The sequence below is a fragment of the Anarhichas minor genome, unplaced genomic scaffold (assembly GCF_050575085.1).
Source record: "Anarhichas minor isolate MPS153535 unplaced genomic scaffold, ASM5057508v1 ptg000003l, whole genome shotgun sequence".
NCBI lineage: Eukaryota > Metazoa > Chordata > Actinopteri > Perciformes > Anarhichadidae > Anarhichas > Anarhichas minor.
This window is the reverse complement of record NW_027466449.1, coordinates 511,375-534,061: the sequence shown is the minus strand read 5'-3', so window position 1 is coordinate 534,061 and position 22,687 is coordinate 511,375. Positions and strand designations below refer to the sequence as shown.

The following is a 22,687-nucleotide window of genomic DNA, read 5'->3' as shown; positions in this document are numbered from 1 at the left end:
CGTTCCAACTGGCCCAGCAGGAGTCCCTCACAACACGAGGCGAGAAGAAGAAAGAAAAGCAGTCAGTTCAGAAAAGAGAGAACTCTGAGGCAGAGAGAGAGAGAACCAGCCAGCAGAAACACTCCGGTTCAGAGACAAGTGACGTGTGTGTGTGTGTGCGTGTGTGTGTGTGTGTGTGTGTGTGTGTGCGTGTGTGCGTGCACACGCTGCAGTCGGCTGGGGAGCGTGCACGGTGTTGGCTCTCCTAATATTGAACTTGGGAGCGGAGTGGTAAATACACTCCCTCTCCCAGAGAGAGAGAGAGAGAGAGAGAGAGAGCCACAGAAGTGCTGCAGAACTCATCTTGTGTGGCCACTCTAGTGGAACATGGACTTTTCATTCTTTTCTTTTTTTCTTTTTTTAACTCCGTTCTTTTTCTTCTTGGAGGAGTGCAACAAGTAATGCAAAAAAAGAAGAAGAAGTGGTGTGTGGTGGAGGTGACTGGGGTTCGAGAGAGTGATCAATGGAGATTGATTTTGCGTGTGTGTTCTCGAGAGTTGGCCATAAGCGCGGCCCGCTGCCTCCTCCTCTATCAGTCTCTCTCTCTCCCCCTCTCTCTCTCTCTGTGCTTTATCTCTCCAGCACCGACACACTCTTGTGTCCTCGCAGTGAAAGGAGAAAGGCATCAGCACTCCGCACCTGCTGCTCTGTCTGCTCTAACATACTGCGCGCAATCAGACCCAATGCGGGGCGGATGTGAACCTCTCCATCTTCAACACAAAGTACGCGGTGCAGCTTCACGGGTAGAATTCAGCGCCGTTCAGAGATTTGATGCCGTCGCATTCGTTTTCTGTATTTATTACTTGAAAGGCTCGAACCCGTCTTGTATACAACTGTCCCGCGCTCGCAAATGCGTTTTTGTAGCAGCCACACAATGCCGCCGAGATTTCATTTTCTATCACCTTAATGAGGGAATATTTATATTGAACATCTGTAAAATGTTTATTGTATTTAGATATATCCACCCCTGGCAAGTAAAGCATGATTAACATTTTCATGATGATGCTTTGAGAACTCAAAGCACCTGGTTAATGTTTGTAAAGCCCGGTCTCTGGTGTCAAAGTAAACGTAATCACGGCAACAATTACCTTTCCGACTAAATGTCTTCGCCAAAGCACATCAGTCCTTATCCGTGAGTCCTCCGTTGGGATATATTTCCAGATATACACAATTTCACCATAGTGAATATCCGTTTGGGCTTGCTTTTGCAGTAGACGCCGTGCTGTTTTGCCGTATCGAATGTGTTATTTTAAACTAACCTGCTGGATTTAGATGCTGGCAAATTAAAGGAACACCTGAATAAATGAATTTCGACATCGGGGCTCCCCGGCACACACACATCCAATGTTTTGATGAGTATGAAAATGATGATGTGAATCACAGCACCAATACAACACCTGTGTGACACTTTGGAGTAACATGTGAGACAGCTCATCATATCCACACACCTGTGATGGTGAGGTGGACCGACACCTTGCTGAGATGGTTTGTGTCGTGTTTCTCTCACCTTCTTCATTTTTTTTACCCCCAGAGAAGCTAATGCCGTCCCTGACCTGAGCTTGTTACCCCAGTTGCACTTTTTGTCTTTTGTCTGGTGCTGGTGCGGCTGGTGCCAGTTAAAGCCCTGATTTATCCCCTCGTAGGGCCCAAGGCTGGCAGGGAGGGAAGCTTTTAGGAAATCTCCTGCAAGCGAAAGCCTCATTCTGGAGCCGAGCTGGAGCGAGATGAAAGCCAACCTGCTTTATTCTTCCTTGACCTCCACATACCCTCTTCCACTTCCTCTTCCTCCCTTTTCCTTACACTTCTCTCTTCGCTCGTGCTCCGGTGATCTCTCTATCGCTGCCCCGGTGACACGCCCAGTGACAATGGACTGGTGGTAATAGCTGTAGATGGTGGAGATAACAATGTTCTGCACAGTCACCTCTACCTCTGCACCTCCTTTTCTCCTTTTTGCTCTCCTTTCCTTCTTCGCTTCCTCCCTCCAACCTTCCATTTTTTTTGGTCTTGTCCCCTTATCTCCCTCGTTAGTTATATCTCTCCAATATCTTTCTTCCCTTTTCCTCCCTCCCTTCCTTCCTCACTCCCTCCACCTCTTCTTCTCACCTCCTCGTCTCTCTTTTTTTAACCCTCCTTTCCCTTCCTCCTTTTTTTTCTTCCTTCCTCTTCCTTTTGAGTCCATTCTACTTCATGTCTCTCTCATTTTCATCCCTCCATCCCTCGCTGTTGGACCAGCCAAAAATAGCTCTGCTAAGCTCCGGCCGCTCCTTAACTTTCTTTCTCTCTCTTCCTCGTTCTCTCCCTCCCTTCCCTCTCTTCCATTTGCCTCTTTCTGTTTCTTGCTGCTACTCTCATCAGTAGTAACACGCACACACACGCACAAACACACACAAACACACATGCACACACACACTAATCAAATTCCTCCAGGGTGATTGCTGAACACATTTATGTGCACGCACACACAGTCACACACGCACACAGGGCGAGAGGTCATTGTAAATAACTTGGTTTTCGTGCTTTCATTTCCTGAGGGCATTGACTCTTGCTTGGTATTCATAACCATAACATGCAGAACCTGACAGACGGACTGTGTGTGTGTGTGTGTGTGTGTGTGCTGATACTGTTTTTATACACCCCCATGCATGTACACACATCCCAGACGTACTTAGTGAAATATACGCACACTCTAGGCATTTTGCAAACAGATAGATTGAAAAACATACATTCTTGTTATCGTCCTTCGCCACACACACACACACACACACACACACACACACACATAAAGAGATGATAATGGGCTTTTCTGGAATCCTCCATCCATCTTTACTCGCGGTTCCACTCGTCTGCGTCCACTGATACTTGTAAGACACATCCTGTCTTCTTCTTCTTCTCTCCCTCTCTCTATACAGCGTTCACCTCTCTTAAACCTGCAGGCGAAATAACGGTTATCTGCGCACGCACACGCGCACACCTGCTAATACCAGACAAGGAGTTGTGTTTTGAGACTTTTTAATGTATTTATGCATTTGGTGTCTCCTGAATAATACATGGTTATTTGTTATTTTCCCTACGCACACTTCGGAGGACATGGAAAGGAGTAAAAAATGATAAAAGCAAAGCGGTGTTGAAAATATGAGGATAACTACCAGTTCAGCAGACAATAGTGGATATTTTATTGGATTTGTGTGGAACAAGAATGGCGACAACTGTCAGAGCCGGATTTCTGAAGAATAGCCGTGTCTATATTGGCTTGGTTTCTGTATAATTTGTGTATTTATATATATATATATTATATGTGTGTGTGTGTGTGTGTGTGTGTGTATGTGTGTGAGTGTGGTGTGTCACACAATGTATGTCCTCATATAAACCAAACTTTCTTTCTGTAAATTCCAAACAGTCGGATACTTTATTGGCGTGAAGAGACAGAAAGAGACAATATTCAATATCTTAGATATATATCTGTATTCTTAACTGCACTTTTACACTCAACACCTTTCGGTGCACACACACACACACACACACACACAACCACTCCTGCCTTGCTACTTGATGGAGGGCCCTCCATGGACTGCACTCACCCTCCCAGACTAATGCTGTGTTCACATTGTGGCAGCAGAGGGCAATTGAGACGGCCCTTGCATTCAATGGGAGATTGATTGTAAATTCCACCTCCGCTGATTTTTCAAATGATCAAACAGATGTTAGACTTTCAGAGGTTTTACCGTCTTCCGGTCTTGAGATATTCAGCCGCATGGACGCAGTGGTGTGGGTGTGTGTCGCGTGTGGGAATGTGAATCAGCCGCGCGTCGTCCCGTCTCACGGCCGAGATGAAGTGGTGCAGCAGTTATCGATCCAGCTCGTCGGGACCCGGAGTCCTGCTGCTATTGGTGTCTGTGATCTAATGAGACGCTGTTTGCACCTGGGTTGGAATGTGAATGTGGTTAAGTGAGTGGAAGGAGAGCAACCCAGCAGTCTGTTGTCCTCCGGAGCGGGACTGAGGGGAAAACATGGGGAGAATTAACTCTTGTGTGGAACTTTTTTTTTTGTCCAAAAGCTCCAAAAATGACCGCGTCTTGCATTTTTTAAATACACAAACAATATCAACGCTAACCCAAGTTGGTGACAAACTGGCTTCCTGTGGCGGCTTCATAATAAAAGCCTCTCCATGGTTGTCTCTCTTTAATGCGCGTCCCCTGCAGTAGGAAACGTTTGCTCCGCATTACCAGTAACTTCCCAGAGCTCAGCCATCAGTTCACCTGAGGGTAACATAAATGTGATTCAAGAAAATGACGAGGCGCAGCAATGATGAAGTACATGCATGTAGCGTTGCTTGTGAATCACATGTGCTGGCGCAGACGATTTTGAATGCCACGTGGCAAATGGCGGACTCCGCCAGTAACAATGAAAACTTGTGATATAAAGAGGTGAATACAGAACAAGAAGCATGTTGGTGTTTCTCAAAAAATGCAGGCCATAAACAAATGCAGTTTCATGGATTAGAACTTTAAAATGATCCATTGGAGAAAAGCAATGATTATTATTAACATTACTATTCTTTCATGTTTGTTTTTTCATCATTTAAAAGAAAATCGTTCCCATCGTCTGATAAAACCTGTAAGTTAGTCGTTAGTGGCACCACATTCCCTAAGACTTAATTCATTCATTTTGAAGAACCCAACTTGTTGTACAAAACATGTCACAGTGAGTTGCTCTCACACCCGGGGGCCACCAGTCCTCCCTGCCTTTTGTTTGTTGCAGTGGAGCACGCCCATTCGTGAAGACTTCCTCTCTGTCGTGTGTCCTGACACAATATCCTGTTTATATTGGAGTTACACAAGCAAGACGCCATTCCGCTGCTGTTTGTCAGTGGATTGAATAGGTCAGTCTCATAGTCTTTATCAGAGTCACTTGACTCGGGATGCTGACTGCGTGACGCTTTCTCTCTGGCAACAATGTGAACGCTACTTTGTTCATTGTTTACCACAGTCACGTTCACGCCATTGTGAGGATTGTGAGGACGGGCCAATATACCTTAATTTCTCCCTGAAACGCGTTTGTTTTCTCACTCCGAGATCAAACAATTTTCTTTACAATTAGAATAAGAGAAACACACAAACAGCGCGCCTGCCTGCAGTAACAATGCGTGCCAGAAAAGGAAGGAGAATCAATCCTGTTTGGAATTATTTGCACTGAATAGATGTCAGGACTCTCTGCTCCTCCTGCAGCTTCGTTGAGATTTATTTCTTCTTTTCCCAGAGAGGCTTATCAAAATAGCATGAATTCTACTGTTGTGTTAAACAGGGTCGTACAGTATATTGCAAAGCTGAAATGGGCACGCTGATTTTTATCTGATTGTAAATATCTGTGTGTATGAGAGAGAGAGACAGAAGTAGATAAACAGCATGTTTTTTTTTTACAAAAGTTTTAAATTATAATCCACTAGATATTTGTTATTATTTCAATTACAGTCTCAATCTTTGGTGCCAAGCGCTCATTATTGTGGTATTTCTGCTTCCACGAGACAATTCTCTTGTGTTGATGAGGTTCTTATCGCTGTTGCTGATTTTGCTTCAGTTGATTTATAAGAAAACAAAAACACTGAAAAAGTGGTGACAAAGTCTGACTGGCTTCTGAGCATTTATAGCCAGGTCACAAGCTGCTGTATGACCTGTGAGCAGCCACATTCATAGTTCATATGCAGTATGCAGTTCATAAAAAGAAAACTAAATTAATTTTCTTTAGCAGAAATCTTTTTCTGGTAGGGAACCGCTGACTTTAAGGGCAGCTGAGTCTCGGACAGCTTTAATGAAATGGCTATAGATGTAATAGCTTTTAGATGAGTACGTGACAGAGAGCTGTAAAACACATTTGTTTATATGGGACTGTGGGGACCAGAGGTAAAGCAGAGTGAACTACAAAAAGTGCACTCAGTGGAGTGCAGATCTCCGCCAGGTGTTTCTGCAACAACCGCTGCTGTGATGTTCGATTTGAATAAATATAAACTCTGCAACTGTCTAACTTTGGCATGCAAATCAAGAGAGGAACAATTTCTAACTCACAGCGTAAAGAAGAGTCCAAATATAAGCAGTGATTTATCACTCACGGCCCCTTCCGGTCGGTTAAGAGTATTAAGGAGTCAGCGGTCAATGATGCTAGAAAACAGTCAATAAAATATGTGTTTTAAAAAGTTGGAATCACTGCAACCACGAGAGGTTGCCCTTTTGCACACAGCTCATAAATGAGCACAAAAAGTATTAGGCTGATGGGTTCAGCAGTATGCTAGGTTAGCCGTGGAAAGACAGACAGACACAGAGATGCACGCGTGCACAAAACCACCAAATACACAATCCCCTGGTGGAGATAATTATGAGCCTTAAAGTGCACGTCTTTCAGCTCATCATGCATGCATGAGGACTGCGTGTTGCTACTGCATGTCTTCACACAGATGTGTGCCCATGTTCGTGTTGAGGCCCAACGCCTTCTGTGACCGACTCCTCGGCAGCTCTGGACAGCATATTGCGCCCAGCGGCCATCAGTCATTAGCGAACGTTCATGGCAAAGGCCAAGCATGATAAGCCGACGCTTCGCTGCACATCAGTGCCGGTTTTGGCTCCCCACCACCACCGGCTCCCGTTAATCAGGATGTAATGAAAGGAAACTTGTGGCATATGCGCAACTTAGTCCAAATGAGTCCTCGTGCCTCTTTCTTGGGCCGGGATGACATTCTGAATACATCTCTCTCTCTCTCTCTCTCTCTCTCTCTGATGCAAGCTCGTTGGTTCTCTGTTTTCATCCTGTTTGTGGGCACAAAGGTGTTTTTGCGCATTGGACTCATTCAGCTTTTAAACTTTGATGAACACTAAAGACATTTGTCTTGTTTGTTGCTCTCAGTGAAGTTTTAGTGATGAAAACATTTCATCAGTGACCCGTAGCTGTGGTATAAATGTTTGCCGTAGTGCTAAATCGGCTAATTGGGTCTAAGGAGTTTCATCTCACTGCAGTTTGATCCAGGGGTAGCCGGTGTAGAGCTCGACAATTTAAACAACATGAATGCATTATTGATTATCTGGAATCCCGGCCTTCAAGAGGTAAACAAACGAGCAGTTAATAGAATCCCTGACTGCACTCCCCCCCCCCCCCCCCCCCGACTTATTTTGGCACCAATGCCAGATTTTGACTGTGTGGTGCTTCACTCGATTCACTTTTGTGGGGTTACAAGAGGGAGTTGTAACTAGAATATTTAGTTATTTACTCGATCCAGGAAAAATTTAAAGATGGCAGCCCGAAAAACTGCCGACCAAGTGCAGACGTCTAGAGTGTTGTGTTGAGGATGATGTCACGGGTGGGGGGGTAACTATCTGCAGTGGAAAACGAAATATGGAAAAGGACACGGTACCAAAAGTGAGTCGAGTCAAGACGAGCCGAACCATGAAGTGGAAATGAGGCTGGAGATCTTCATTCAAAAGGCCTGAGCCTTTATCCAAGCACGGACAGTTTTTCAATATGTAATATACTTATTGTTCCCTGTAGACCATTAAGGTGACGGGGCGGCCCTGAGGTTAAAGAGACAGTCCATCAGCTCGTGTCTTCTCGTCTGTCATCTCGAGGACTGGGTTATAGGTCAGAAATAAGAGCAGTAAGTAAGTCAGTTTTCTTTTGACAGAGTGGACATCATCTGATTATACAACAAAGTACTTGGGTTTCACTTGTTGTTTGTTACATATTTACACAAAATATATATATTCATTCATTTCTTTCATTTCAACAAACAGGCCCAAAAAAACCTCTCCAATCTGGCCTTAATGTCACCAAGCTGTGAGGGGCAAGACAAGAAAGAATTTCCTCTTGTGTTTTTATACTGTTAACACTAACATTACGCGATGACAACGTTCTTTTTAGTTAACAAGTGACCTTCACGGGAAGCATCTCTAAATGTGTGTTACACCGCTCGCTGATGTTTAACTAGAGAAGTTAAGTGTTCTCCGTGAAGTTGTGCGCCGTCCCCCTCAAACACCTGCACATCACATCTCCATCTCTGTGTTTGTCATAAATGCCACATCCAGACACTTTAATCCCGTCCTGCCTTCTTGCCGTCACTCAGCAGAATAAATGGGCCCCGCTTAGGCATTTCAGCACCCCCACCTGCGCTTCGCTGCACTTTTTTCAAGCGCGAGGTATCTGCCACTGCCAAATGACAGCTACCGTTCAAAATTGTCTATTTTGGAATCACAAGACCTTACGGCGTCGCCACGTTTGAGTGCGTTATCAGCTGTCATTTATATTTTACTTTAACATTTCTCTGGGTTTGTTTTTTTTAGTGCAGCAATTAATGTCGCCGTTCTTTGTCCCCTTAAAAGTGTTTTTAACCTCGGTTTTGCTTTGCCCACATCCCACACACCCTCCGCCGCACACTCACACAACATTACTTTGCTGTGAGTGTGGCCACCGGTTTATGATGAGGGCTTTTTTTTTTCGCGGTTCATTTTCCACTCTCAAGGGTAAAACAACAAAGCGTATAAAAGAGAGCAACAGCTGCAGTTCAATGGAGCGCTTTGAAGAACTACATCAAACACAGAGAATCATCTTCCAGCCATTGGCCCCCACAGAAGAGAAAATGAAGGGTGTGTGTGTGTGTGTGTGTGTGTGTGTGTGCGTGTGTGTGTGCACACAGCCGGCATGTTGGAGAGGTGTGCAGGACTGTTAATCCTTTGGCCTTCCCTCAGTCCCCGCCTCCTGCTCCTCATCACTTGGTTTAGATATCTGGCTGCACATTCTCATCCATATTTAGTTCTTGGATCTCGGTCCGTATTGATCTAGTCCGTTAATCTTGTTTATTTTCTGACCATTCCACGCTGCCTTTTTTCGTGCTCCCATTCTGACCCTCTTTCCCTTATCTCACTTCTGCACACTTCTCTCCACAGCACCTCTCAACTTAAAACCTTTCCTCTGCTTGCTTGTCCCCATCTTTGTTTGAACTCTCTCCATCCTCATATTTATATATTTTTATTATTGTTAGTTTTGGTAAGTGCTCATTGTTGTGGTCTTCATGCAATTAACATACCCAGCATTGCTTGTCAATCAAAACAATTTTTTTTCCTTATCATTTTCATTATTTATGTATTTATTTGTCTTACTTTAATGCATCATTTTCTAAATGACCTTTTTTTTTCTTTACATTTCTGAGCTCATTATATGATACGGCATATACCGCGTCCATTTTAACACAGATATCCGACACACAGACATAAGAAAATAAAATGACATAAAGTAAACACAGTGTTTCTGGACAAAGCATGAACATTTACAACAGTTTTCATAATTTAGGTATAAGTTGAGCTGTTTGTGCATATAATCATTGTAATAAAGTTAAGTAAAACCTGCAGTTCTATGCTCTGTAGTGTACTATTGATTCTTGTATTCATTATTTAATTGCATGGATCCCTTGTATAGAATATGCATTATACTCTGCCTTTTCTCTGCTCTCCTTTTTGCTCCACCAACCCCATAAAGTGTGTGTGTGTGTGTGTGTGTGTGTGACTCATTTGATCTCGACTACACACCTGTAACGTTTCCTGACTGCATCTTGCACCCCTGACATATCACCGCCTGACAAAGTACTATAAACCTGTTCTGTGGGAGTTCCCAGATACAGTATGTGTCTCAAGGCCACACTTTGCCTCGATGACACACGCAGACAGACTCACGAGCTGAAAACAATACGAGCAGCTGGTAAATGCTGATTAGCGGAGCTTCAAGGATGGAACTGGAGTCAGGTGTTAAGCCTAGCTTAGCATAACAACTGTAGGAAAGGGGGAGATAGGTAGCTTGGCTCACGCCTCACTCTCAGACAGAAGGCAAATAAGCGTACTAGCACTTTCAAAAATGTTTAATTATTCCTTTATTATTAATGTGTGAATGTTTGATTCTCTCCTCCAGTTTTTAAACTCTTGTCCCGTCATTGCTGCTTTCCTCTCTCTGTCACGTTGTCTTGTCTCTTCTTCTTCTTCTTCTTCTCCTGCTGGTGATGGGGGGGGGGGGGGGGGGGGAGTGTTCTTGATTAGAACACACACTGCCAAGTCCCCCGACATCGCTTCATTGCATTTGATTAGCTCCAACCCCCTGCTCCCTCCCTTATCACTAACAGCACAACGGGAAGCACCACACACACACACACGCATGCATGCATGCGCAGATGCACATGCATACATATCGCTTGCAGACTTATCTGAACTCCATGGCTGCCTGCAAACGTGCTCTGGCATATATGAGCACACACACACACACACACACACATCTGGGCTGCTGGCGGTGCTGTGGCGGCAGGGCGTCAGGTAAAGCCAGCATGGCGCTGACAGCTCCCTGTCCCTAATGAAGCATTAATAAAGTGCAGCACAAAACAGTGGATCAGAGAGACGCAGAGCTCCCCCACCTGCCTTGGCTGTCTGTTGGCTGCCAGGGGGAGAGATGAGAGGGGAGAGGATCACCGTAATCCCCCCCCCCCCCCCCTCTTCCTGCCCCAATTTACAGTCAGACGTCACCAACCTCCGATATTACAATTCTCAACAGATTCGGTTTAAAATTCTCCTCGAAAGTTCGTTATATCTGCAGCTGGAAGGGAGTCGAGGTCAAGGTGGGTATCCAGGAAACACCACGGCACATGAATTCACAATCAGGCCCGCGAGTATACTCCGGTCACTACGCGTCCCCGAAGGGCTCACGAAGCAGACGCTCTGATTCAAATGAAGCTAACCTGCTGACTGTAGATATCCCAAGAAGGTGTGTCCGTTCAAATGATGCACGCCTCGGAGCAATTGTTCCGTTAAAAGAGCCAATTAAATGTAACCGGATCATCGACATTTAGCGGTGACGTAAACATACCTGCAGATATGTTACGGGACATTCTTTTAATTGGGCCCCCAGAATGCCGAGTGTCCTCCCTCCCCTCGTCATGAGCTTGAGATGTCATCTCCGTTTGTGCTGGAATTGCTTCAGTGTCACTTTGTGTCTTTATCTCTCCCGTCTATCTGTATCCTTATCTGCATTTTTTTTCTTTTTTCTTCCCTCATTATCTTTGCAGTCTAAACCTCGCTGAGCTTTACTCCGGCGAGGGCGACTGATCTAATTGGCAGCGAGGATCATTCTAATTTTGCGAAGCCAGCTTTCTCGGCTCTCTCCTCTCTCTCCTGTTCTCGTGCCACCTTTCACACGATAATAATGAGAAAATATAAGCGCAAACTCCCTGAAGTTTGCTGTGGTGAGTGTGTGTGTTTTTTTGTTTTTTTTCCTATTCTTCGGGGTCTTGTTACACCGATTGCTTGTCTGAGTCTGAGAAAGGGGAGGCTTATCTGCACTAACGCCCCATCCAGGCCGCGCTTCCCCTGTTAGCATTCAGATCAGGAGCCCCCGCCCCCGCCTCCTCCTTTCTATTCTACCTAGCTCCCGTGCTCCTCACTATCGCCCCCACCCCTCCTTCTGCTGTCAAGATGCCAGCTTCGCTCGGAGGAGAAGAGGGCTGGGGAGAGAGGAAGCCCGGGCTATTATTTAATGAGATCAAGAAGTGCGAGGACGAAGCTGTTTACTGTCATGAAGCAAACAGGTGATAGGGGATCGCCGGGCTTCTCCCTCATCTTCCTCATCTTCCTCCTCGTCCACGCCTTAATAAGCAGCCATTTTACAGAAACCGTAATCGCTCTGAGAAGAAGCACCGTGTAGCGGAGCAGGTGCATCAAAACAGTGCGGCCGAGTCTCCCGGTACTATATTATAAGTTAAGCAATCCGTAGTGATTGTGACTTGTGTGTAATTGCTGCTGTGATTCCACTTGACCTTTTACCTGCTCTGGTAGATACAACAAGGTCATTACCGCAGCGCTGGGTTCCAACAGGGGCCATCACTGTGTCATTGTTCGCATGATTAGACTGAACCTAAAGGGCCACGTGTCACATTGGCCGCCATTAAACCCCCATGCATGGCTCACAATGGGCTTATGATTTCAGCAAGTCTGAAATTGAGCAATCTGCCTCAGTTAGAGCTGTAATTTGGCTGCTTTATTTTGAAGTTACTTTTGAAGTGTCTTTGTCATAAATTGGGTCTGGAGTCAGTTCCCGCTGCAGCACAGCACAAATATAAGAAGTCTTCGTTAACGAGTCTCACGCACCAAACCTCAAAAGGACTTGACAGGAGGGAAGAAGAAGTAGGGGGGGGGGGGGGGGATGTGTCACGAAGACGAGGAAAGCGAGGTGGGGGGTGTATCCTTTGATCAAGAGCTCTCCTCGCAGCGCTCCTGTCTCTTTACACATCCATAATGTAATATATCTCTCTGCACCAGCACTGCATTCCGGTCCCGGCAAAATGAAATGCAGAGCAAGGAATTTACGATTCTATATACACCCCCTCCCCCTCCCCCCCCCTCTTTAAATTAAATCCGTCCATGTCGGCTGTAACAAAAGAGGGGATAATATCAGACACGGGTAAATATTTATTCTAAAAGTGGCGAGTTTAGGAAATGAGAAGGCTCCCACAGGAGAGCATGTTTGTCCGCGACAGTCATAAATATGCATCACGCAGCCGAGATGACAGCGATTGTAATCTCACGGACGCCTTTTTGTCGAGCACGGTGAAAATCCCCCGTCGGTGGCGAACACTGGCGAAATTCAAAGTTGCAGCCTGTCCCATCATTGGAATGAGTCACTCAGCGACATGTAGCACGCTGTTTAATTAGTGTGGAAACAAAGTCCTCGGGGGGAGGAATACCTCTCTCTCTCTCTCTCTCTCTCTCTCTCTCTCTCTCTCTCTCTCTCTCTCTCTCTCTCTCTCTCTCGGTCTCATTTGTGGAAAGGTAAATAGTCAGAAGGTCGGTCTTCAGCCGTGTCGATTAAAGCATGCTTGAGCATATCAACAGAGAATGTGTTGTGAATGCAGAGCTCCCGATATCAATTCGTGCTCCGCTGTGAAATGAAACGCAAACTCGTTTGTGCCAGGAGACGGCCCGTGGCAGTGCGTTCCTCACCCAAGGGTGTCAAGTAGCTCTTCAAACCCGGAATAACTCCAAAAAGGTGCACCGGGAGCCACTTAAATAGAAAAGCGGCCTGTCATCCAAGGTGCACTCCAGCGTGCGGTAGCAGTGAGTCTCCCGGTCTACACTGGCTGACAGGTGTATTGTTCAATGTGGGAACCCCTCTGCTTTTCTTTGACTAAACCTTGTTTTCATGTCCCCCCCCCCCTGCAGCTCTGAAGGACCCCTGCACCGATGTGGCCTGCAGCTACGGCAGCACCTGCGTCCAGTCGACGGACGGCCTGTCGGCGAAATGCATGTGCCCCCTCGGCTGCGAGGGCAAGCACGAGCAGACGGTGTGCGGCAGCGACGGAGAGGACTACCGCAACGAGTGTGAGCTCCACCAGCACGCCTGCAAGAACCAGAAGAACATACGGGTGCAGTACCAGGGGCCCTGCGGTGAGCTCTCTCCTCGCGTTAACACCGCCCATCACAGTTCCTCAAGACCTTTAGATGTGCTCGGTGATAAATTGAATTAACAGTAAGCGAGGGAAAAGCAGAGCATTTGAGGCCCTGGATGCTCATTTTTGGCATTTTGCTTGATAGATGACTCTCCCTTCTCCACATTCTCTGCTCCTCTCTCTTTTCTTCCCTGCACTCTGTTTACTACCTCTGGCTTTTGTTGTTTCTCCTTCACATAGCCCACTTACTTACGGCAGGCCTCTGCTAATTCTCATTTTTCATTCAGGTTGCTTTGCTTCACACGCAGGTACTCCTGCGGTGTGAATTGTTGTTTTCTCTAAGTGGGTCTTCAGAGTTGTCGTTTTTCGTCAGGCCCAGCCTTTGCTTTCTTTTGCTTTTTTTAAATTTATTTTTTTGGCTCATCCTTGTTATCATCAGGCGATAGTTGTTTACTCCCAAGGCGTTCAACTTTTGAGTTTTTTGTGTTTGTTTGTTTTGAGCCAGATGGAGGGGAAAGAATGAAACGCAGGAAAATAAAGCTCTGTCTCTAAACAGCGGGAGCCTCCGGGAGACGGAGCGGAGGAGTGGTGGGGAAAGAGAGATGGATGTGCAGGTCTGCCGGCGGAAGGTTGGCCGAATAAATCCCGCCAGAGTCGGCCAAAGTGACCCGAGTTTCCCCGTCCTCCCTCGGGGGAGGGCCGAGGCTCGGGGGACCGGTCGGCCCTGATGGTCCTCTAAATCTTCCTGCAGCCGTTTCATCTGAAGCCCTGGCTATTTCAGGCTGCTAGCCGCAGCCAGACAAATGAAGTTGATTTATCTGCGCTGCTAGATTTTACAGCAAACAGGCCATTCTTTTTGTAATTACCCTACTTGCTCAGCGGGAGGAGAGCATGGATCCTGGAAGCAGTTCTTCTCAGTTAATGGGAGGTAATGGTCTTTCCCTCAGATAATGGTCTGGCTGGCGGCTGAGGCACTGCGTTATGCAGAGACACTGCCTGCATTACGATAAATCCCCTCCTCGCTCGGTTGCTGGTCTCTGCAAGCCTTTGCATTGTGTTGCTAGAATACAACCTGAGGCCCGGCCAGAGCCGGCCGCGGTCACTCCGCCTCCCAGCCCAGCCGCAGCCAAAGCGCTCTGTCCCTTTTGGTCCCCGCATTGTCGCTCTTTGTATCCCTGCCAGAGGTCTTTTGGAAACCATTTCTCCTTCTCCTCCTCTCTACTCCTTTTCCTGACGATAGGGTGTTTCATCCTCGCCGTGTTTTGAATGACTCGCCGGCAGCTTGGCAGTGATTTGATACGTCACGGGTGCTACATAAATCCTTTGTCTTCCCACATGCTGAAAGCGTGGCGGGCAGGATAAAGCTCGGGCTCCTGTTTCAAGGAGCAAACCCCCCCCCACGTCCTCTCCGTCCCACACATCCACAAACCAATTCCATTATGATCACGGACCGATACGGCCGAGCGTGCCAGACCGAACGCTCGCCGCTGGAAGGAGGGAGGTGCCAGGGAGCATATCAAACCGACCGTCACTTCATCCATTTCTTTTTGTCTCCCCTTCACATTCGAGGTCCCAGTCCGAGCAGCTCTCAGCTGCTGGGCCACTGATAATATCTGTGGAGCAGCAGTGATGGAGGATCATGTCTCCCCTTCCCTTTTGTTTTGTTTTAGTCTTCTCCTTTCTCCTCTCTGCTGTTCTCTTCTCTCTGGCTTTACTAAACAAACAAAAGTTAATACATCCAACCCATACCCGGATGCTTTTTTGGTCTGAGAAACATTACAGGTCTATCATTGTTTATCTAAAAGCAGGTTCACCAAAGCTCAGTTTTGAGGCAATAAAGCCAGGACACACCGGTTATATTTTCACGTGTTCTATTTTCTTTTGCCGTGGTGTTGTTGCTGACTTTTCCACAAAGAACTCAAAGATGGCCGACGACTCAGAGATGTTTTTGTGGTTAAAGCTTTCTCGTTCAATCCCCCAGGCTCTAATTAACATTATATGTTTATTGTTCTTCTCTAAAATTGTTCAACATACTGGGCTGTGCAGCAGTGCGTATTCATGAAAGGCTGTGTCTCCACAGACCCGTGCAAAGACAACGAGAACAGCCTGAACACGATGTGCCGGGTGGAGGCTCTCACCCGCCAGATCCAGATCTATAACCTGCCGGAGTCGTGCAACCCGGGCAACGAGCCTCTGTGTGCCAGCAACGGCCAGACCTACCCCAGCGAGTGCGCCATGGCAGCGACGGGCATGCAGAAAGGCGTCAAGCTCAGGAAGATCCACGCGGGACGATGCAGAAGGCCAGGTAAGGGCGGTTAGGGCGAGCTTTTTTGGGCCAAGACTCCTAGTTTTCAAACTATTTTGAATCCAATCAAAAGCTAAATCATAGTCAGACGATAGCCGAATTACATTTCAGCCAATGAGTTCCGCCTGCGTGAACGTGATTGGTCGATACTACTCAGACAAACAAACGCTCCCGATACCAGAATCTTCTCCCGTTACCTACAGATTCTGCATGTGAATTGCAGAATGTTTACGGATTATTATTGTTACTATGGAGAGTTACATGAATATGAACATGTTTTATACGTAAATATGTAACGACAGATGAGACCTTTTTGGTTATTTTCAAAAAGGATGTTCAAAAAGAATCAGGGAACTGTGTCGGGGAGTGCACATCCGAAACCTTCCAAGCAGCTTGGCACTCCGACGATGTAATACATTCTCGAAAGCTTTGTTTCCAAATTCCTCACAGCTGAACAGGAATAGTCGGGATGGGTTTTAAAGGGCTCAACGAAGCAAAAACACGGCCCTGAAACATCTGCTTCACATTGTCGCGTATGATTTCATCCTCAAATTTGAACAGGTGTACTGCAGGCGAGCCAGCATTAAGAGCTGACCCCGGAACTGTGTTCCGCTGCATACTGGCACACTGCTGGTACAGAGATTAAACGACTCTTCGGTCTCGGGGGTCTGTACTGTATCCACACTACTAGTGGCCTCTTCCAGCCTGATAAGAGCCTCCAGGGCTGTTATCTGTGCTATTAGAACAGGGCTTTAAGCCTTAGTCAACAAAGAGCTGTCAGCTCTTACTGTACATCTGATAGCCATCGGAGGAAATCCAATTTTCCCGCTGTGTTGTCGGCGGGGGCCGCGCAAAGCCGCAGCTGCGTTGGTTTACGGCAGCCATGTGCGGAGGGCCCCCCCGCACATGAACCGAGTCTCCTGACAACACCAAAGACGAGAATAGATCACTACATGACGTCCTTTGGTACAGCCAACAATGGAGGCTGATGCACAGTCCTTTGACACGCCCCGGTTCTCCCCGTTCGCTCGGCTTGACAGGGCCGGTGGAGGAGCACGAGGAGGGCTTTAAATTGCACAAATCCCGGGTCTGACTCTGTGTTTGCGTGTCAGTATGTGTGTGAGCAAGTGGAAGAATGCTTTTTGTCTTTACAATTCTTTTTTTTTTAATCCCTCCCCTCTTCTGCTGTGCCCTTTTTTTTTTTTCAAATGAAAGAATAATTCAATTTGAAACAGAGATCCATGAAATCATATCCCTAAGCAAATTACAAATTGGTATCTAATGAAAATGGTCATTTTCGACGCGCAACCATGACATTGCACATCCTCGTGGCCCTCTCGCTCAGATACAGCGGCGACGTAATTAAGTGTGGCATGACGGGCTTTTAAAGAAAGGAGTAGAGGGAATTGAATTGCTGTACAAATTTGATCCACTGATCAGGAATGAAATAAATTCGAAGCCTCCAGAACAGAGAGGGCCTGCTTCAAATTGGATTTTCTCACTTCAATGGCAAATTTGCCATTTCACATTACCAGTGTTTCTTTCTTTTTGCCTAATTTCCACAGTCGATTTCTGCTTAGTGAGTCAAAATGTGATGAATATAATAGTTTAGACTCTAACTTGACCTTAAAATAAAATACTTGCGTTTAAGTTCCCCAACTGTATTAAAGTTAGCTGGGAACTTTTAACAATTAAGTTAGATTGGATCTCCAGTCAGTTGTATTAACGGCAATGTTGTTGAAATTCATTCAACTTCATAAAAGTTAGGGGTCATTTTCTGAACTGAAATAAAAAATAAACTGATCCTGAGCAGAAAGTAAAACGACTGTATTTCAATGAAATCTAATATTAGCGCGTTTGCGTCAGCCAGTCCCTTGTGTGCTAAGAGCAATCATTTCTGTCACAATAGCATATTATTCTCCCAGCGTCAAGATAATTCACAGCATAAAGCGTGAAAGATGTTCTGAAGTAAACAAATTAACTCTTCTTTTTTGTTCACCTTGTGTTCTCTGAAATAATGAACACTCGCTGTGAGCAGAAACCAACTCGTTCTTTTGTTGGACCAGCCTTGCATCTGTCAACCTGCAACACGCCGGCTGATCTGTTTGGCTTTTATTGGCTTTAAATTTCAATGCATTCCAATTATTTAAATGCAATTCAATTGATTTGTAATTCAATTGTCTATAGTTGTGAGCAGTCCCTCAGGTTCTTCTTAGAATGACTACTTATTGTACGACCACTCAATTTACACAACATATAATCATTTTCTGGTGAGCTGTTAAAAACTACTTCTGCAAAAGGCTTAACCTCTGCCGCAGAAAGAAAAGCTTTTTACGCGTGCCGCAAGTGGCGTCAGTCCACCCAAACATGTAATTACTGTGTGAAAGAAAAGTGATTTATTTCCCCGCGGTTGGACCCGCGAGCGTCGCACAGCGGGAAGGAGAATCGGTTCGACAACAGTTGCTTGAAATGTTGTCTTTTGTTTTTACGTGTGCTGACAACTTCTGTTGTCTTTTCCTCTATTGTGATCAGTCCGTCACACTGTTACAAAAGTGGCAGTTGGAAACTGCTCTTTAGAAACATAAAAAAAAAAAAAAGCCTTATCAGTGTTTAGACAGATGGCTGCCAAATTAAAAGGAAAAACCAGAAGAACGCAGTGGAGAACTGGAACGCTAGCAGACGACTGAAGGGTTTGATGAGTCTGGAAATGGGGTTTATGCTTCGGTGAACTCTAAACAGTCCTAAGCAGGATATAGAGACCGTCTCGCTGATCCGACATTAATTCCGTCTCTCTCTCTCCCTCTTTTCCTCCAGAGCACTGTCAGGAGGAGTGTCTCTTCAACGCTGTGTGCGTGGTGGAACTGCAGAGCGCCCGCTGCTCTTGCGATCCCATCGAGTGCGACGGCACCTACAAGCCCGTGTGCGGCAAGGACGGCCACACCCACACCAACGACTGCACTCGGCGCAAGGCGGAGTGTCTGAGCAAGGCCCTCATCGCCGTCAAGCACCTGGGGCCCTGTGGTGAGTGGAGCTGAAGGACGGGAGCGAGGGGCTTTTTACGAGGACTAACGCTTCTTTCCTTCTCTATCTTCCAGGCTTACTGTACGTGTGTCTGTACTTTCCTGAAAAGTGTTTGAAATGGTTCGGTGATGCTCTCTGGAGGGGCGGGGAGGGCGGGGGTGTAACTCAAACCGACAGGACTCACGTGTGCCTTCCTTATAAAAAGAAAACGTGCCTTCACTTCTCCACCCGTTCACCTCCCATCCATCTCCTCATCCCTCTCACGCATTATCCCTCCATCCCAAACACACACACACACACACAAAATGAAACGCCACCTCCATCCGCTCTCCGTCTTCTGTGGCGTGCCCCCCCCCCCTCTCTTTTGTCTCCTGTGTGTTGCCTTTTCTTGTCTATATATTGAAAAAAAAGCTATTCTTTCTTGTTTCAGTGCATCACTCAGTCTGTCTGTCTGTCTTTGTCCGTGTGGTCGTCTTCCTGGCTGTCTGCGGGCGGCAGGTGGAAAAGTGGGGTCACCCGGTGGGCGACCTCATCAGGTGGATTCGGATGGGTGAAGCCCCTCCCCTCGCTCCGAAAGGAACCTAACAGGAGGGGTCTTGTACAGCTGTCTTTTTCTCGTCCTCTCACTCCCTTCCGTCTCCTTGTGTCGTGAATGTCCTCTCCTTCTGTTTACCCTCCTGCAAAGATGTGACCCGTGAGGTTGGAGAAGTCTTCCTCTCTCCCTGCTCGCTGCGCTTTATTTCCTGTCTAACTAAAAATACAAAATAAATTAAAAAAAAGGCTTCTCCTGTTCCCACCTACCTGCCTAACCACTGCTCACCTCTGACTCCTTTCTTTCTGCATGCAGTAGCATGCTAACCTCGCTGCCACCCAAACACTCCCTCTCTCCATCATCTCATAAAAAGCTTGCAACTGCTCGATGAATCCACAAAACTCCGTTTTGTTTTTTTTAAAACCTTTTCTGAGCATAAAAGGGTCAGAGTTTGACCGCATTCAGGCGAATCCTTTGGAATCCTTTATTTCTGATGCTTTTAGGTTTAGATTAAGTTAAAAAAGAACTTTAACATTCGGGTGAACCACCTGGTTGGCTGAGAAGGTCAAAAGGCCATATTAATATTCATTGCATGCAACCTGTAAATAACATGAGAATTAAAAGTAAAACGAGTCACCGGCTCCCTGCGCTTAACAATCTCATAGTTGCCATGTGCAGATATTGTAAATATGTTATTTTTACCATTCAAAAATGGGTTTTTCAAGGTATGACACATCCACATAGCCTCTGATTTCAATGCCCCATCTCACGTGAATCTCCTGCTGAATTAGAAGTGTTTCATCCAATGGTAACCCGGATAACCCAGCAGGCGCGATGAGGCTTCACAGCACCTCCATCACCGAACCCGCGCAGCAGACGCGTCGTGCTGTTTGGGCCGGAATGAGGCTGTCCACATTTTTTTCAACGTTGTTGTGACAGAGGCCGATAAAAACCAGAGCGATCCGTCCATCCCCGAGGCGTCGGGGGGGGTGGAGCTGAATACCAAAGTTATCTCCAGTTGTCAGCATCGGGACGCTTCGGCGCTCATTAGCATTATTTGGCCGTCTGAGCTGAGCATAAATTAAGTAGTGGAAAATGGCAGTGCGAGAGCTTATGTGTTTTGCTCTGTTTCATTATTTTTGGCAAGTGGTGACTCAGCTCCCCCCCCCCCCCCTCACTCGTTTAGTTATTTCACTTTCTCTCTCTCTCTCTCGCTCCTCATCCTCCCTCCCCGTGCGCATCGTTTCCGTCGGTGACTGGTCGTTTAATGCAGTTTTATTGACATTTGCATATTTTTTTCAAAACACAACGCCCCCCACCCCCCTCGATCCAGTTTTAATTAAACATCAAAAGAGCCGAGCGTAGGTGCCCACAGAGACTGTTGGTTTAGTCAGACAGATGATATGCACGAAAAGGGTGTGTGTGCGTGTGTACGTGTGTGTCCATGCACATGTTAGAACTTTGTCTGTCTGTCTTCCTTCTCTTTCCCCTTGTGTCCTACTACTGTGTTAGTACTTACATATTCCCTCTCACTGCGCAACAGACTTTTACACATAACACACCCCAGGAAAGCATGCAAAGTGTGTCTCCACCGTCCTCTGAAAAGACCGCCTTGTCGGGGATTCGATCAATAGCCCACTCTGACCGCGCTGCCACGCGCTATGTGCAGCGTCTGACGCACACTTCCACTGTGCTCCATTGTGCTCGTGTTCTCGAGCGGTGACTGGCGGTGCCAAAGGGACGCTCTGCACGGGGACCGCTGCACGCTCGCGGTGCACGCGCATGCCGATTGGAGGCTTTCAGAAAAAAGTTTCACACATCTGGTAGGAAAAAAAGGGAAGAGTTTGATAAATTATCATTATTTGATAAATAACGATCTCTTTCCCCCCCGTTTCATTGGCCGAGCGGTGCGTCGGGGGTAGGGTTGATCGATCGCCCTGCCAGCTGTCAAACGGATGAAATTCTCCAGTTCTGCCGCCGTCGTAAATCTCTTTTCATGTGCGTGACAGCGCCCTAATGTCAACCCCCCCCCCCCTCCACAAAGAATGGTCACGCAGCGAACCGCACGCCTCTATAACGCCCCGACTTCTGTCCTCCCACAGAAAACAATTTGATCGATATCTAAAGCTCATCAATTTAGGGGTTGAGAGACAGCACGTGGCGCTGGGCTGATTAACTTACAGCCACGGCGGAGTCGCAAATCTTCAAGACGTCCGAGAACACGCGAGCCTGTGAAGGATTCGCTGGAAGCGGATCGGAGTCGAGGAAAGGAGGGCCAATTGGTCTGCAGCCTTGGATTCTGACACAATGTGTGACAGAAAGAAAAGACGTTTGTCGTCACCAGAGAAGCAGATGAGGCGACACGGCCGCTTCCACACACGCTGGACTTTATTTTCGTTATGATGATCGCCTACTTCTCGATAGAGCTTTTACCGTGTGGCTGTTCTCCTAATACACACACACACACGCAGACAAACTGATTAAAACATAATTTCAACCTGCCTTCCAGCAGAGTCTGGTTAAAAGCGAGAAATATATATATATCCCATATGATGTCAGCACAGCAGGGCAACAGCACCAACTAAACATGGAAGTGTGCGTGCAGCGTCGGTATTGTTGCAGATATATATTTAGAGGACCAAACAATGGAGGGACATTGGCACCCTGATGTTTTCAAAGGCTTTCATTCTTTCTTATTTGCTTTTTTTTGTCTCCCAAACAACTGATAGGTCAGTTGTGTTGGTGCCACCATCACTCCAACTCAAGTTTTAACCTGTAAAACGTTTCATCAAGATAAGTTTATCTTCACTATGCGCAAAACGAAACGACTCCAGTGCGCCGTCATAAAGGCTCAGCAAACGACACTTTGATACTTTAAACTGTTGAGCTGTGACATGCTGATGCATTTTGGCAGGAAAGACACAGAAAATGGGCCTCATCTCCGCAGCGCGTTCACCAATAATGATCACAATTGCTTAGAGGGCCCTCAACTCCTCATTGTACCTGCGTGCAATGAACTCTGCTTAATGCGCTTTTGCTCGGCCCCTCGATGCACCGCCTGCAGCTTTATGAAAAGATATTTGGAGCTCCAGTGTGAGCAATGCTCCGTTGAAAGACATGGCTCAACCACTGTGTGTGTGTGTGTGTGTATGTATGTGTGTTAATGGACAGCAGTGTTTCTAGTAAGCTGAAGCTACAAAATGTGAAAGAAACTGAACTGATTCAAAAGTTTTTTTTAAAAGAGCAAAATAAAGCAGTATTTTTATCAGTATTTTTATTCCACTAAGGAGCAAAAAAGTTTTACAAAATAATTAAAAAATATAACTTTACACGAAAA

General features: G+C 46.4%; 1 protein-coding gene across 1 annotated transcript in view; it reads left to right on the top strand.

The window, feature by feature from the left end:
* The window catches only part of agrn (agrin), a 229,333-nt gene that overhangs the window by 139,251 nt on the left and 67,395 nt on the right, over positions 1 to 22,687 (top strand). Inside the window, exons 5-7 of the mRNA XM_076092623.1 lie at positions 13,266 to 13,490; positions 15,573 to 15,797; positions 18,612 to 18,818. Of these exons, the coding sequence (XP_075948738.1) occupies positions 13,266 to 13,490; positions 15,573 to 15,797; positions 18,612 to 18,818 (657 nt within the window). The remainder of the gene's footprint in view (positions 1 to 13,265; positions 13,491 to 15,572; positions 15,798 to 18,611; positions 18,819 to 22,687) is intronic.